General features: G+C 34.6%; 1 protein-coding gene across 1 annotated transcript in view; it reads right to left on the reverse strand.

The window, feature by feature from the left end:
* Positions 1-17994, reverse strand: part of ADGRA1 (adhesion G protein-coupled receptor A1) — a 285341-nt gene that overhangs the window by 115534 nt on the left and 151813 nt on the right. The window contains exons 9-12 of the mRNA XM_087767270.1: positions 16905-17103; positions 15411-15560; positions 12206-12367; positions 6877-7092 (exon numbers count right to left, since the gene is read on the reverse strand). Of these exons, the coding sequence (XP_087623396.1) occupies positions 6877-7092; positions 12206-12367; positions 15411-15560; positions 16905-17103 (727 nt within the window). The remainder of the gene's footprint in view (positions 1-6876; positions 7093-12205; positions 12368-15410; positions 15561-16904; positions 17104-17994) is intronic.

Consider the following 17994-nt stretch of genomic DNA (forward strand, 5'->3'; position numbering starts at 1 on the left):
CCATTTCCCCCTGATTATCATACACAGCTGGAGACTGTAAAGTCAGGAAACAATTAGAGTTTCTAGGAGAAGAACCCACATTCAGAAAAAAAATTCCATCCATATCACCTGCTAATCATCAAAGCAATCTATTTGAGTGAATTCTTTGTCGTCATCAAACTATTTGTGGTCCAACATAAGCCAACAGGAATCAAACCAACCCAGAAAAAAAAAAAAAAGAAAAACTTTTAAACACACTTCTACAGTTGCTAAAATTATCCATTTAGAAATTGGAAATGCCTTCTGTTACAGCAAAAATAGGTAACAATCAATTAGCTAAACAACCATGTAGTGAAAAAGGTTTTGAAAAACAAAATGTAATTATTTATTGGATGTTGAAGTATGGCATCAATCTTCCTCAGTGAAAACAAAATAGGCATTAGAAAGAAGAATTTACAAAAGAGTAGCTGAAAATATTCAACTTATACACAGTTCTATAAAAAATGTAAAAAGTTGCTTATTAGTATAGTAGGAAAATTAGAATTGGGGTATAATTCCTCAAATGTCAATGCAGAACTGGGAATTTCAGTAGTACTCAGTATTCTACTTGTTCATTATTACCTTTGTACCATTAAGTTAACTTAAGGTATGTTCTAACAACTAATGTACTGTGTTATTAACTGTTACAGTGTCAATGTGTTTTTGTTATGAGATTTATCTTAATTAGTGTACAAACTATTATTTAACAGCAGAATGCACATAAAGGAGTCTGATAGTTTATAACAAGGAAACTAATCTTACAATGCCCTTTGGGAAATCCCAAAGAGAACTTTTCTGTAACAAGAGCAATGGTGCAGAAAATCAGAAGAAACCAGTCTTTTACCCAACCATTGTGGATGAGAGAGTGACAGCATATCTCTCAGATATATATTGACAGCATACATAAAATCAATACGATTCATGTCTGTCCAGGAACAGAAGCTTGTTTCACAAGAAAGCAAATGTGAGTTGAAATAACAGAATTTTATATCAAATACAAGTTGGTAATTTGCACAGTCCTCTTGTCCTTGTATTTATTCTCTTCAAGCTATTCAGATGTCTTTTCATTTCTTTGTATGTATACAAGTTAGAAATCAAACTGTATACAGCATTAAAGGAGAAACAGTTAAATAACTTTAAGTTTTAAACATAATACATGTCTCTGAAACATCAATACCATAAACAATTAAATTCAGAAAACACTTCCAGGTGGCTGATGTTATTTGCAGAATAAGCTTTTTATCTGCTAAAAGAGAAGTGGCAAAGGGCAAGATAAAAAAAGAAAGGGCATGAACTTGTAATTACACATTTTAAAGTTTCTTTTAAGCACCTATGAAACAAAAAAAGTGATACAAGAAATTTTTCTTACTTTCAAAAAACATAATGTACATGAATTTTTATATGTTAAAACATATGTTAAACAAATTTAAGAATTGTAGGAACCCTTCTGTATACTTAATATCATTGACATTTGTCACATGTGCATGAATAGTATTTTGGCACTGTTTCATTTTCTCAGTGTTTAGGAAGATCTGCAAGAGCAGGATAGCCATCCACATTATAAAAGACCATGGAAGTACATGCAGAGAAAAGAAGGTATAGTGAACATAGAATACCAAACTACAAATGTTGAAGATGTCATAGTAGGCATAAATATACAGAGACATTGTTTAAGAAGGAATACTAGTAAGAAATAGACATACAAATATAGTAGTAAGAAATAAATATACAGATGTGTGATTTGGGCATTCTGGAAGAAGAAAGAGAGGGGCAAACCCATCTAATCAACTGAAAGACAGACATCTCAGCTTTTTCCATAGCTAATACTCAGTGTACAATCTAAACACACCTGCAAGCAAATTAATGCCTGCACAGAAAATACTAGTTTAAATACTAGTTTATAATACTAGTTTAAATACTAGTTTATATATCATATTGCTGTAATTCAAAATAAGTGGAAATTCTTCCCAGATCTTTTCTTAGTACTAAATGCTTTTACTCAGTTTATTTACAAGGACTCAATGGCTGTAATAAGACAGATACCAAAAGCTACTTTTCTATACTTCCTAGATATCTTGTCTAACAATGAAGAAGAATATAAAAAAATTCTTTTTAAATGTGAAAAATACAATGAACATAATTATTCAGAATATTGCATAAATAAATATTATACGTCTGGATAGATTCTAAATCACAATAAAAACCACTATAGGATAAAATGTAAAACTATATTTTAAAGATAAAAAATCATGTAGAATAAATATAAAGGCACGGAGCAGGTAAAATATAATGAACTTTAAAATCCCTACATCACATAAGATATCACTTTGTGACAGTACCAACAACCTACCCATGGAGAAAGAAGAAACAGACATAGAACAGTTACTGTAAAATCAATATACAGAATTTATACCCAAGCAAACTTTTCCATAAGTTCCCAGAGCAAATTCTCAAATTAATATCAATATCCAATACAACAAGAGCAAAACACTTTGGGCAGTAAGACTCACAAAGAAAAGAATAGGGAAAAGAGAAAAATGGGCAAAAATAGACAGTTCCCAAAGGAAAAGGAACGGGGTAAATTCTGATGTGTACCATGAAATGTCTTGATCTGGATGTTCAATCATTACATATTTTACAATACTTGGAGGAAAAAATATTTTGAAACCAAAATAAGCTATGATATTATGTATTCCAGCATTCAGCCCAGTGTCTCCCTGTAATATGCCATACATATAAAACTGAGAAACTAACTTTTGTTTGGTGGTGTCGTACTTAACTTGGCAGTATTTTCTTTATTGGGTGTTTTCTGCATATGTAAAAACTACAGAGTCAGAAAAAAGAAAACGATAGTCTTTTATTAATCTGTATGACACAGACATACTCATCATTTTTGATGAGGAAAGTGCTGTAATACTCTCTAAGAAGCAATGTGCACTGGGAAGTTAGAGGAAATCATGATGGGAATGATGCTGCCAACATAATTCATGCTACATTTATGACGGCTATCAACTTACTAGTTATTACACTCTAGGAAAAAAAAGTACAAAATTACCCTAATGATATACTGTGGCACACTGCAGTATAGCAGCATTTTGTTGGGTATGTTGGCTGGTGTTTTGTTAATATGGTGTATATGGTTATGGAACTTTTCGGTGTGAATCTTCTCAACAGAAGACTGAAAAACCTTTGTGCAATTTTTTAATGTAGAAGTGAATGAAAGATGATCCAGACTAGGGAACATTTAGTCTCATAGACTGGGCCAGAAAAATTAATCAAAAGTAGCCATCTTCTGTGCAAGTTGCAGGAAGTATTTTCATTTTGTATTACATTTTAATTGAGTTCACAAATTCTATGCATTACTTTGAATTCTAAATTTCCTTAGCTGATCTTATTGCCTTGAAAAATTCTGTCCACATGCATCCTGGACATGGAAAAACGTATCTTAAATGGATAAGCAACTCAATGAAATTCGTAACAATAAGCACATACTTAAATGAAAGTACTTTCCATAACCAGGTTCACAGGTGATTAGAATATACATACTATTACAAATTGCCAGTGCAAGAGAAAGGTCCCTGTTAATGAAAATGTGTGATCTGAGCTAGAAGAGAAGTTTTAAATACTGTTTTTGCTTTTGTTTCACTGAAAGAGGACAACGTATTGTTCAAATCTTAGTCAAAATTAATTGCTTTTGCAGAATTACTGTAGGAAACCATTCTGGAACTTATAGCTGGGTAACTGTACATCTTACACTCTGGCTTTGACACTTCCAGTGTAAATGGTAAGTATTATTTATATAAGAATTATTTTTTGTGTTAATGAGAAAGTTAATTATTGCACACTCTACTAAGCAGTTTCCAAATGGATATAATTAATTAACTATAGATCCTGAATATTTCACATATAGTGGACTGTAGAAAAGGCACTTTCAATATAAGACCTATTTTCTGCAATTTCAAACTTTCCCCTTCACAATTCTTCCTTGGGTTTTCAGTTCTGTGCTTTATCCTACCCCAAATGCCTTGTCACTTGTTGGTGGAAATCTCTGTATTAAGTTCTCTTCTGCACTCCTCTTAACTTTTACATAGTAATTTACTATTATTTATACAATATTTATATGGTCTGACATTCAAAATTTATTTTATGCAAGAAAAAAACTTTTCTTGCATACTGATTGTATATTTTCCAGTAAGTATCTGAGACAAGAATATTTCTAAAATTGTATAACAAAGTGCTATAAGCAAGTAATCATAGGATTTTGTCAAAACACTTCGGAATTTTTTTTTCGTGGTTAGCATGTCTAGTACCAATCATAGCACCAGTTTAACTTTTAACATTTTATCACATGGACATCACCTGTAATACAACCTGACAAATCAAAAGGTGGGTCTGGCTCAGAGCATATAAGAAATAAATAGAATTGAAAAGGAGAATATCATGAGGAATTAAAATTTCAGAAGTCAGTGATTACGTGTGAAAATACAGATTATTGAAAATTTGAAACTTAACTTGCTAATTCATTCATGTGTCAGAAGAATAATTAAAGAGAGGAAAAGACTTTTTGACAAGTGTTTTCAATGAAGCTGAAACTGTAAATTATGTTAATAAAATACTTTCCTTAAAGTCCAAGCATGAATAGTGAAGGTACAGTCCCTTATAATCTACACATTTGATTATGATAGTACAGGAGGTTTAAAAATTCATTTTATGTTGAAGTTATTTTAGTGAGTCAGAGGAAGGGTTAACTGTATGTAACTGATTATCTTTGCACAGTGGAGATAGTTTACAGGATCAGACTGGAACAGCGATTAGATTCAAAGTATGCTTCAGGTCTGATATCAAATGGGAACCAGACACTGTATTCATACTGAATGGCAGTAAAATTTCATAAGCTATTTTCACATTGTCTGAGTTCAAATGTTACAGCAGCCTTGTTGGTGTGTCATTATTGTGATATCCTCAGACCACAGCCAGGTCATGGGACAGAACTGTGCCTCAGGAACATTCCTGTGACAGGAACTCAGTCTAGAGTCCCAGGCTGGGAAGATACCCTTAAGCTTACTTAAACAGAGATGAAAACAACCACTGTGTCAAAATACAAGCCACTGTATCAAAAACTAGGAAGATACATCCAAGCCATTTTTTTCATCCAATAGAGTCTGGTCAGGCAGCAAAAGCTCCCTGCCAACAGCAGAAATGGGATCTAAGAGAAGGCATCTGGGTCTAAATCCTACCAGAAGAAACTTTTGATCTGCAATAGTGATAAATGATTCTTTTCAACCTTTCAGATTGGTTACTGGCTACAGAGTCAGAATTAAAGATAAAAATTTGTGTATCAAACTGCAATAATATTTTGCTTTAGGGTATTTGGAAACACTGTGAGTTAGTCTATAAAAGACCTACCCCGTATTTGAACCATATGTGAATATATGTATATTTTGACAGTTATCTCCTGACCTTCTCTTAATGGTGGACCTCTTTCAGTGCCTTTTAAGTTATTTCATTTTCAAAGGTTATTCTTTTTTAACTGTTTTTTTACTTATTTATTTAAATTTTTAATATTTCTTCCCACTCTGGGGGCTCTCTATCCCATAATAACCAGTTCAGGAGGAGAAATTTGCATTTATGGTAGAATTCTTTATAACAGGAGAGAGACACCAGTGCTTGACCATCAAACTTTCAAGAGATTCATTTACTAGAAATGTTGGTACTCAGTTTCTGAAGGAATACACAACATATTGGTAAAGCTGATAAAGAAAACTTTCCAATTCACGTAATCCCATGTATGTTTCTGTATCGATAATACTATCTCATACATTGCAGTGTTCCAGGGTTGCTTCTTGAAGAAATCTTTTAGATCTCTGACATTTGGTTTTCATCTTATGGATGTCAAACTCCTCTCTTTTCAGAGTCAACTTTCTCTTTCCTATAGATAGACATGTTAACAGTGTCCACAGAAGAAATTAACTCCATTGCAGGAAATAAATTAAACCTATTCTTCCATTATTAAGATGACTCCTTATTACCAGAAGATCCTGAGACCACAAACTGCCATATCACTGACTGCAGAGTCCATACAGAAGATTAAAATGCACCAAAGAGAAAATAACTTCAATCAAAATGCTTTCCAAGTTCAATAAACTAGTAGTATTGTCCAGAAAAGTATCATTTTTGTCACAGGAAGTATTTCAAGAAACAAGCCTATTAAACTGAGATTCAGCTGAAGGATAACAAAAATTCAACTCTACAATACTTAAATTCAATAACACGCTCAGCCAAATGCAAAATTCCATTTCCTGCTAGATCAAAATTTAATTGTTCCACTTCATTATTTGATAATAACAGTGCATTCTATTAAAAGGCTTATTTATTATTGTTTTTCTTTGGCTACTACTCAAAAATACCAATGTAACACTCTCCCTCTGTACAAAGTTCAGAAGGTAGAGAATGTAATATTATTTAGTGGAAGTAAAGGCAATTTCCCTAAAAAAATTAATTGTTGCAATGTAAAATTCCCTGAGAACACCTCACTAAAACAAATATTTCCAAATTACTTTAAAGAGATTGCTTACACATAGCAAAGTTTGCAGAACTGGACCCAGAGACAGAAAGAACAAGACATTTACTCATTTCTATTCACATCCTGCATTCCACCTGATTACATTAATGGAATATCTATTAGCACAACAAAATATGCTACACCAGTTTAAGGCCACTTACAAGCTGAAATTATTAACCAGTTTACAATGCTAACAACACATGAAATATACATTTTCCAAATAAATATTCTGTTTAAAGTTACTACTGAAAACACACTGAAATAGATAATTTATATTCACAATTGTACTGACTTACCCTGGTAGAAGAATTCACCAAGAAACCATTCAGATTGCCAGTGTTGCACTTGAAATTCAAATGTTGATCAGGATGGTGATTTGCTTCCCAGCTTCCCAAATCATGCACCACTGACTTGTCAGAATTTGCAGATATTTTCTGGAAGGCAGTGCAGGTCATTCCTGTGAAACTAGATGGCTTGATCATAAAGGCCTCCAGAGCAATATTACGAGATACCTGTGAAAACATTGAGAAGCAGATATGTTGCTAACTCATTAAGCATAATTGCATTATTACATGTGCATTGTGTATTTACTGTATATACTTTAGAAAGGATTGTGCATGCGCACACTTCCATATATATTCGCAGGGTAAAAAAGAAAACGGAACTTATTAAAAAACTGATCTAGAATTCTACAACGGCATAGTGGGTTTGCTTGAATCTTCTTTAGGAAGATTATCAGTTTATCAGATATCGGTTTATATCAGTTATATCAGTTATTATTATATCAGTTTTGCAATTGTGTCATTATCAGCTTCAATGAAAGCCCTCCTCCCCAGGGAGGTAGTCACGGTGCCAAGCCTGACAGCATTTAAGAAGCATTTGGACAACGCCCTTAGACATATGGTGTGATTTTTGGGGTTGTCCTATGCAGGGACAGGAGTTGGACTCGACGATCCTTGTGGGTCCCTTCCAACTCAGGACATTCTATGATTCTATGAAATCAACCCCGATTTAAAGCAATACAGTTATAAAGTTAACTAGCAATAGCAGGAGTAGGAACTACTTAAAAAATGAACAAGGATGTACTTTGTACCTCAGAAATTAAACAGAAACCTTCTTAGCTATTTGTTGGATGGATTGGTTTTTTACAGATCTTGTTCCATTGGGGTCTTGAACATGACTATATGGTTCGTTGCAACACCACATATTAGGTCTTTGGCCTACCCTTTAGTGAGGTGATGTGTCTAGATGGAGATTGTAACACAGTGCAGAGATATGCATCTCTGTTCTTAAACTAGTATATTCATTTCAGCACAGTCCTGTGCATGAGATAAATAGCTCATGTTATAATCAGGTTGACTAGCTTAGACTGGCACCACAGATTGGACCATATGGTTTCTGCTTCCAGGCACAGATTGTTTAGTGATCTGTGAGTGTATGTATTTTGCACATTAATTGCAATGTAAAAATACCTGAGTTAAGCCACAAACTAGCAGGTTTATCAGAAGGATAAATGTACAAACATTGCAGTTTTATATTACTGTCCTTTGCTTCTGTTATGCAAGCTAGCAATACAGAAGTACCTTAAATCCACCCAGTAAAAATTGGTGTGAATCCTTCAGAATTTGGGGCATCATATGAGTTGTGCTGACAAGAAGTGACTTCACTGAAGAAAATCACATTAATTCATACTAATAAATGAATCTAAAGAAAACATTTTGCATAAAAAAAAAAGGGCAGGATAGATGGTAGCCTAACTGTGTAAAAGTCATGGTATCAGAACAAATTAAATCTTAGCCTGAGACACAGTGCATCACTTGCTGGTCCTCTTTTGAACTTATGAAAAGGTTTTCAAATGCACCTTCTTCAGTCACTGATAATTCTGCACATGTCCAAAATGAAAGCACTGAAGTCTCATTAAGCAATTTATTTTACTTTCTGTCAAAATTAGAGAAAATCCAGAAGCTTTCAGTAGATTTTTTATACTTTTTATTAGAAAAGTAATATATATTACTTTTAAAGTAAAAGTAGCCTGAAGATTCTTTTCAATTGTTTTTAAATTCCTAAAACATCCCTTTTTTAGATTAAATTTCCACCTCTTCTGTCCTTGCCCGAAGGTGATTTTTTTTTCTACACTTGAATAAAAATGCCAAAGATCATTAAGAATCAAATAATTTTTGTATTAAAAATCCAGTGGCTGTTTACTGAAAACTCCTAGAACCTGAAATAAGGTTTACTTAGATAATTCTTTGTACTATCTGCAGATAGCCTTTCAAGGAGTTAAAAAATTTACTGCTTGCAGAATACTATCATCCGTATCACAGGAATCAGCTACATGACTCAGTTAAAACTCCTGTGTGGTAACAGATTTTCTTTAATCTTGGGAAAAGCCACTTAATTATTCATAACTTCATGTTTTCTGCTGTAGAATGGGCATAACACTAGTTCCCTGTTTCACAATTGTGAGGTGATGGTGAATAAGATGTTTGCTAGATAATGTTGTAATGAGGATTCAAGTGATTTCACAACAGTGAGCCCTATTTTTAAAATTTTGAATATTAAATTCTTTAAACACTTGGGGTTTTCTACTCTCAAAATATACCTGTAAAGGCCTAACAACGTTCAAACAGTGTGAACATGCCATTCGCAGCATACAGAAACAGACAGGTAAAATGCAAGGTAAAAGAGTGTTCATTATGTAGGATTGCAAAATGAGCTACAAAATTAATACAGATGAACTCAGAGCAAAACTATCCATGGAAACAAGCCACAGTCGGGTACATGTTATGGAAAGCCACAAGCTAACCTTGTCTCTAAGCAGTACAGATACAGAAAATGGTAAGTTGCTGTTCATTTACTAAACGTCAGATAAAGGCCCCACTCAGCAGAGGGGCCAAAGGGGATTGTTACCTGGGTAAGCTGAGAGCTGTGCCGAAGGCTGCAAAGACTGAGTGCAAACAAAAAGCCACGCTGCAATTAGCCTAAAATATTCTGACAGTCTCACCAGCTGGAGAATGAAATGAAAACTCTTCAGAGGTGGTTTTGAAAACTATTGCACGTGCCTGATACAGGACCATTAAGATAAGTTTTATGATCAGCTGGAAGTCTTCCTCCTCAAACTGCACATCTGACATGTATACACAGAAATAAAATAAGAGCAGGAGCAAAGAATTGCCTCAGAACAATATTGAAAGGAAATTAATTTGGGTGTGCTGAGGCATACAGATCCACCCCAGGAGCCCTCAGTTGCCCAGGGCACCCCCTGCCTTTCTGGCTGTGCCCAGGGCCTCTGAGGGGGCTCCCATCCCCTTCCCTCTGGCCCAGTGTCAAGCTGAGGCTCTTCCAAGGCCTCACTTGAATTCCATGATGGCTGCACCACAGCCTGGCCACCAGTCACCTGGGGCCGGCTCCCTTGCCACGGCCTGGCCTGGTGACCACCAGCCTGTGACTGGACCTGGTTACCATCACTAGGCCTGGCCCTCACCTTGATCTGCTGCCTCGCATTCCCCGCCTGGCCTCATCACCACCATCGAGGACATGCCCCTGGGCTGGGGCTGCCCCAGCCTGCCCTGCTCCCCGCCTGGGGGCAGTGGGAACAGGCCCTGGCTGGGGTGGCCCCAGCCCTCATGGCATCCTGACCAAGAACCTTTTGTCTATATGACTTCCCTAAAATTTTAAATACCATACAGCAGAATAACGTCTTCTGTGTTTTATTGTTATATGATTATTAAATGAAACATATCCTATTTGAGATATATCTATATATAGATAGATAGATAGATAGATAGATAGATATGAAATTGTCTAGCATTTGAAAGTTGCTACTGGGCGTTCTTCCCGCAGCATGTTTTGTAGGCCATTTGACAGCAAGGGAGACTTCAGAAGATCTAAATGAAGGTATCCATCCTGGTGTTTTTCTGAACTTGAAATTAGTCATTGCACAACCTCATGGAACTGGAAAAACATTTTTGTCTTCCAAAAATGATGTAGAGTAATAGTCATGGCTCCCAAGTAGCTTTTCACTGTATAGGATATGTTATATGACGGACACAGTTTATAGAGGTTCTTTTTTTCCAGGAACTGTATTATAAGCTAGCAGCTACCTAAGCTTTGGAGGTTTTATTTGCTGTTGTTTAAAATAAAGAAAGTAGATGCAATTTCTGTGAGACAGTTTGCTGGCTGGCCTCTCAATAGAACAGAAGTGTTTGGTATTTCATGAGATGACACCAGAAAAACTCAACAGCTTTGTTTATTTACAAATTGCACTCCACAGTAAACTAATTCTCCTACAGAAAACTGTAAGAAGCAAAAAACTAAAGCATAGCAAAAAGGTTAGTGACACAGATCTACATCTGAGTACCAGAATTACTGTTTACAGTAATGTCAACAGCTTCCTGAAGCAGAGACAAGAAAAAAAATCACCTTTGGCACCTAACATTTAAAAGAAATTTAAGTACAAAGCAACGGGACCCCTCTAGCAGTGACATTGCAAAATACTTCTAAAAGGCACATTATTGTCTCTATGTATTTGATATAAATAAATATTTTCAGCAAATGTCATTCTTTTATGCAAACAAGAATTAAATAAAAAAAATTCCTTTAGAAAACAGTCCAATATATTTTTGTCTTTGTTTGAAAGACTGCTTTCCTAAAAATATACAGTGAAGGAACTAAGGCCATTATGTTATTTGGCTCAGCCTGTAATTCGGCTCAGCCCTTTTTTTTTTTTTTTTTTTGCTTTTATACCTTATTGCTGTAATTGGAACTAGCACTGAATTCAATTCTAAATAGTGTCTTCACATAAGTGCAGTGGACAATTGAGAAAATAACACAGGTTGTTTAAAGTCAAGCATGCAAGCAAACCAACCCGAGCAGCAATAAGGCTTTAAAATATTTATCTAAAATTCTAAAAGGATAAATTTCAAGCTTCTGATTTCGACGCGTTTCTGCTAGTTAGATGTTGAAACTGGCAAAAAGACAGTTTCTCAGTATCCAAATGACAACCCTTCAATATCTAAATATCAAATTCATGTAGGTGGAGGCCAAGTAATAAAAACAATTATTTCATACTGCTACAGCTTGCTTCTAAAAATCTAAAACTAACCACAAATTAGTAATCTTTACGACAACATACACCTTTCTTGATCATTTTCTAAATGCTTTAAGCAAGTATTGTCTAGAATCCTTTCTGAAAGGCAAAAAATCTTCAGGCAAAGAGGGAGCATGTTGTCTTTTCTGTTATTAAAAATTTCACTCACTCAGCTTAGACCTTTCAAAATAAACCCATATACTATAGTGACAAGAACAATAGAAACTGAATGAATAGTAGGAACACCAGAAAGATAGTGTTGTGAACAGCCTATTGTAAGAATAAATACAATAAATCAAAGTCAAGAAAAAGCACTTTTTAATACCATCAGTGATACTCAAAAAAAGTTTTGGTCTTCCAAATAGAATCCAGGAGAAGATAAAGAAAAAAATCACAGAATCCAAGCATATCTACATAAATCGGCTATGCTTACACAATCTCGCTTCTCTGTATACTAGTTGGTTGTAAAATTTGTGAAGAAAAATGACATTTTTAAAACACATTCTGACAAAAAGCCTTGTAATTTTATGAAGTACCTTTGATATCACTTGAATATTGCTGGTCAGTATTTGACTTGCAATGTGTTCTACACATCGTACAATCCTGGTGCAAGCTTTGTCTTCCTTTTGAGCCATCCACAACACATGGTCATCAACCAACATTATATTGCTGGCAATTTCAATAAGAGCATCCCCAACCTGAAAGAGAAAAAACCCAAAAAACCAAAAATGGTATTGGCTGGAAAACTCACAAAAATAGGAAAAGAGTACACAAAAGTACAACTGAAAGCAGGCACCTTATTCCTCTTAGTAATCATCATTCAAAGACAGTTTTGATTCTATTAAGAAAATTAAATGGACTGAAAAGACCAAGAAAAGAAAAGTGCAACTGACTTTAAGGAACAGCTTTTTTTATTCACAAATTTAAAGCTTATCTTCAAGATACACCATAAAAATTGAGTCTCTCATTGGGTGATAAATGGAATCACAGAATTATCACCCTCTTCCTTAAACTAATTAAAATTGACCATGGCCCTCTGAAGGACTGCTTCATGTTTAATCAAAGGATCTTTGGGGGGAAAAATATTTTTAAAAGAGGGGAAATATATTTGAAAGACATTTTTGTTACAGACATAGTGGGGTAAATTTGAGATATAACTCAGGTGCTGATACAAACCTATATCACCTCATTGGCTATAGAGAAAGTGTGGGCTTATAGCTTTGGATGTTCTAATTCACTCCTGTGGCTAACCCAAAGTGATAAATCTTTGTTTTGCCAGATGACATTTTGCAGATTTTTGTAAGTATCACTATGTGATTCAAATCTTTATTAGTATACTACATTTAGAAAGAATAAAAATCACTGTGAATATTTTTTGTGATTATCTCAAATTGAAATTAAAATATTTACTTTTTAAAATTCTAAAACTTAATTTGAGTGAGATTTCAAAATTAACATTACCATTCTTTTTGAAGGCAAAAATATGCCAAAGATATACAAAGTTTTCACAATTAAACCTGAATAAAAGGATATATAGAAGAGAAAAAAATGACTGAGAGAAATATAGCTAAAGAAAAGTTCAACAGGCTAAAAAGTCAAACCAATAGAAACAGAAAAATAAGGCAAATATACAGATAATTCAGTGGGAAGGAAAAAGGAATTCAGCAATGGTGAAAAAGGTTTAAGGAATGACTGAGGTTATGAAGTTAGGTCTGCGTTTTCAATAAAAAATACATAAATTTCACATGCATTGCAAGGGACACAGAAATAATGAGACTATATGTGAAATTTTATGTGACTGTTCCTGAAATATTTAATCTATTTTTGAGAACATAATTACTAGATAATTCTAGATGGCTTTTGACAATGTGACAAACAGAGTTATTGATACAATGAAGAATAATAAAACACGTTAAGAGACTGGAGTGATTTATGAGAAATGATTAAAGCATACACCAATCAGCTAAGCAGTAGCTTACTGAGGGCAGAACAATAGTCTATAAATATACAAAAGGATAGAAATAAGAAGAGGAAGTAATTTATATTATAATTAAATGCATTTATGACGAGTAAAGGCATGGCGTTAAAAAATACAAAAATTTGGGCTAATACATATACATCTTCCTGGCAAAAAGTTGTAGCATATTGCAAATATGTCCCCAGTGAAGCTGTCGAAGTGCTCCTGTTTGAGAGGTGAACCACCAGATGGGACAAAGTACCACTAAGTTGTATAAAAATGAATAATCCTGTGCTGACTGGGAGAGGCACTCCCCAGAGTGGATGTACAGAAACTGTACTAGCTTAGCTAAAATGTTTTTTAAATTATTCTGATAAATCACAGAAAGCCTCTGTGGATGTATTTTCATTAATTTCCAATGGTTTTATATAACTGTAGTTTCAGCTGTTAGTTGATTCCAAACTAATATACCTTTGTTCATATGTTGCCTTGTACTAAATGAAGTTCAATCTTATTTATAATTCCATGAGTGCAGCCTCATGTGTGAAACTACTGACACTTTAACTTCACATATTTTGGTACCTTATGAGTGAGAGTTAAGAAATGGGTGTTAGTAAAGAGCTCAATGAATGAGGAACCTACTTAGTGAACTTGAGAGAGAGGGAAAAGTGTAAAGTTCAGAATAGAAGAAGGAAACAAATTAGGAGAAATGTTCTGAATTATGAAAACAATAAGGGATTTCAAAGTAGGAGATGTAGAGATAAATAGGGGAGATGGAGATGCTTTGATACCAAAAAACAGAAACTGAAACCTATTTGAAAGGTGGAAGAAAGCAATTAAAAGATTAGAGACGGTGCTCAGTTTTAATGGATAATGAATCAGCTGCTAAAAAATAAAGAGGCTTTATGGTACATCCAACTGTTTCTTTTGGATGGTAAATTTTTGTTTTGTCAGAAAGCAGTAAGATCTTATCAGAATTTTGAGACGAAATACAGTTGTAGCTTTGAAACATGATTCTTGGAGAGCACTTAATAATATACTTTAGGTCTGCGATATAATGATGAAATTGAAGTTGGAGGCTTTCTCAAATTGTCACTGAAAAGTTAACTGTTACAATCCCCAGAGCCAGAATGGAACGAACATTGCCAAACCAAAAGAAAACAAATGTTTTAACTATAGCTGTCATGTGTACAAAAATTACAGGTTATGAAATCTTCATGCAAGCAGTTACTCTGCAAATTAACAGAAAAAATTATGATGAATGTTGCTGTTCTCTATAAAAACCCATTTTTCCCATAGGGTTTGCATAACTCTCTGATTAGATTTCCCTGTAAAAATGCCATACATTATGCTAAAGGTTTCTGTGAAAGTTGCACTTAAAGACACATAATCTTCTCTTCACATGAAGTGATACACGCTTTCAAAACTCAATGAAAACCTCCTGATGAAATGGAGAACACAAAAGAAGCATGTGTAACTCGATATTCATTCTGATATGTTGGACAGGGTAGAAATTAAAACGAAAAAGAAAATTAAAGAAGTGGCCTATTGAAAACCAATTTTTATTCCTAAGCAGCAACGCCTTTCTCAGTCAGATGAGATGGCTTAGTTGTCCTTTTTGGCATAAAGAAACATATCGCAATATATGGAGAACATTTGCAATATCAGCAATCAATTTTAGAAGCTACTCTTCAATGTCTGCCTGCATACACTAAGAACAGGGCCATATGTGAAGACTTCACTTCTAAGTGATTTTTTTTTTCAGCACAGAGAAGATATCTTACATCTGCAACTTCATCCACGAAGACAATTAACTTTTCCATTATATAAGCCAAATATATTACATCCATTTTATCCGCAAAGTGGGAAGCACCTCTTGTGTAGGCTGTCAGTTGGCGGGAAAATTCAAGCACGGTTGTCAAATTGATGTGCATCTGAAAATACATCAGAATTGTTAGGTGTAATAAATCAGCTAGCTTTGTTCTCTTTTAAAAACTGGAGATCACATCCATTTGTATAATGCTTGCTATAATTTCACATGGATTTATATGCATCAGTAGTACCATGGACATAAATTTCAGGGGCATATGAATGTGTCTTCAGCATTAGGTCTTACGTTTCATTACTGTTATCTGAATACACCACCACAACAGGCCAACAAATTTTGAAGATTTTTTCTGCTTTTTCTAGACTGTAACTAACTGGCCTCATGAAATGTTATACCAGGCTACTAACCTTGCCTTGCCAGTATCTTTAGATCATCATGCCAACAGCACCAGTGAAGGTTCATATATACAGTGGTGCACAGTGGAAGAACAAGGGACAATGGTAGTATGTTGAAAAAAGTTCAGTTCAGGCTGGTTATGAAGAAAATCTTATCTGCCATGAGGATAGTCAGGCATTTGAACAGGTTACCCCCAGAGGTTGTGCAGCCTCCATCCTCAGAGGTTTTAAAGACCTGAGTGGTTAAAGCCCTGAGAAACCTGACCTAACCTCGTTGCTTATAGGAGAATGGACTGGATTCTAGAGACCTTTCCAATTTTTTTATTATCCTGTAATTTATTATCCTGTAATCCTCTCTTAATATAGTAATTATTCTGATTTAAGTATGAACACATCTGAAAACAAACTTCCTGTGGTGTTATCTAGCACTACTGATTGGGAAGAAATGATCAAGGAAACTGAAAGTTGTAAAAGTTAGTGTGGCAGTTACAGGTCTGTACCATCCTCCATGCTGTTCCCTGTTATGCTCTTTTTTTCTCATTAATTTCTATCCATTTACTTTTTTATCTCATCCTCTCTTTTTCTTATCCATCAGAAACCAGTTAAGTACTGGTTTTTTGGAAAACATCAAAAAGGCATTCTAAAGTAGGCTTCATTGCTGCAGCTCTTTTAAATATATTATGGACAATGGCAATGAGGAAAGGCACTTCAACTGACAAAACTCTGATACAGGACTTCAAGAGAAATTAACATCTTTCTGGTAAAAATGCATGAGGGGAAGACAAAGAAGGAACTGAAGTGAAGCACTGATGACCCTGCCAACATTACTAATAGTCATTTAGACTCCAGGCACCCAGAGAAAAAAATTATTAAAATAAAGGCAATATATGTGCACTTGTTCCTACTACAACTTCAATTACCAAACACATTGTCTTTCAAGTAAAACATTTTGTTAAGTCCAGCTATCCCAAACTTGTGGTTTAATGGTCATTTCTTGCAAGCTATTCAACAAAATCAGTACTAAAGAAGGGAAGCCCTGGATTTCATAACATTACCTGACTAAAAGCATGAAGAACTTGAGTTACTTCTTGTGAATAAGGACATTCAGAATAGTTTTCTTCATCCCAACGTCCAGTTCGATTACATTTACGCCATGCCTTAGACTCTTCTGCACCATTGTGAAAGGCAATGGAGTTAAATGAATACTGGAGACAGGGATGGTAAGCAGTTATCCCAGCCAAAGTTTTGGGCCATCTATGAACAACATGAGAATAAAAAATTGAAACATGAAACTTCTTATTTAAAGGCAACTTGCAATATAGCAACAATATACAGAATACATGAGAAAAAAAGGCTATTTTAAATTTTACCTCATCATGTTCTATAATGAATTACTTTGTTTCCTTGGAAAATGTCAAAATTATACACATTTGAGTCTGGCTGGTCACACGTTAATTCTGGATTAATTCCAGGAAGGTGTTTGGTATTAAGGAAAAAAGTATGGATGGCATTTTCCCTACATTCATCTTTGCAGACTGCACAAAGCAGAGCAATAAGTCCATAAAGAAAAAAACCCAAAGCCCTATTACTAAATGCTGTAAAAGGTAAATATTCAAAATGTACCTGACAATCTTTGCTTTGCATTTTAACCCAACGCTACAAAGCTCTCTCTGCCACAAAGCCCCGAGAAGCAAAAATCCTAGAATGTTTCAGAAGCCAATAAACAAGATATCAACAGAGATTATGACTCATGAAGGAGGAAGGAGATAGCCCTCAAAAATTAACTACTTAGGTATATGTGATTTATGTAGTGTGATTCCAAAACAGCCTTTGAAAACAAACTATAAATCAAGAGCAGCCAGAATTCTTCTATTTAGCTCATGGGTCTATTAGACAATACTGTTTTTCTGTATATCTGCTGCATTCTCTAAAATGGCACAACTGGATCTGTTTCTTTTGTTATGAAATCCATTGTCATTTCCAGGCTAGGATGGACATAGCAGGATCAGGTAATTGGGAGAAATCAAACAAAACCAGAAGCTTATTATCAGCAAGTCAGCATGTCTGGAAAGGATATGGTTCTTTAATTGCACTGATGTAATGATCGAACCCAACCAATCATAAAAATATTCTGCCTGACAGTGA

Source organism: Nipponia nippon, unplaced genomic scaffold (genome assembly GCF_047370975.1).
Source record: "Nipponia nippon isolate SJK-2023a ecotype South Korea unplaced genomic scaffold, ASM4737097v1 scaffold_3, whole genome shotgun sequence".
NCBI classification, from domain to species: Eukaryota; Metazoa; Chordata; class Aves; order Pelecaniformes; family Threskiornithidae; genus Nipponia; species Nipponia nippon.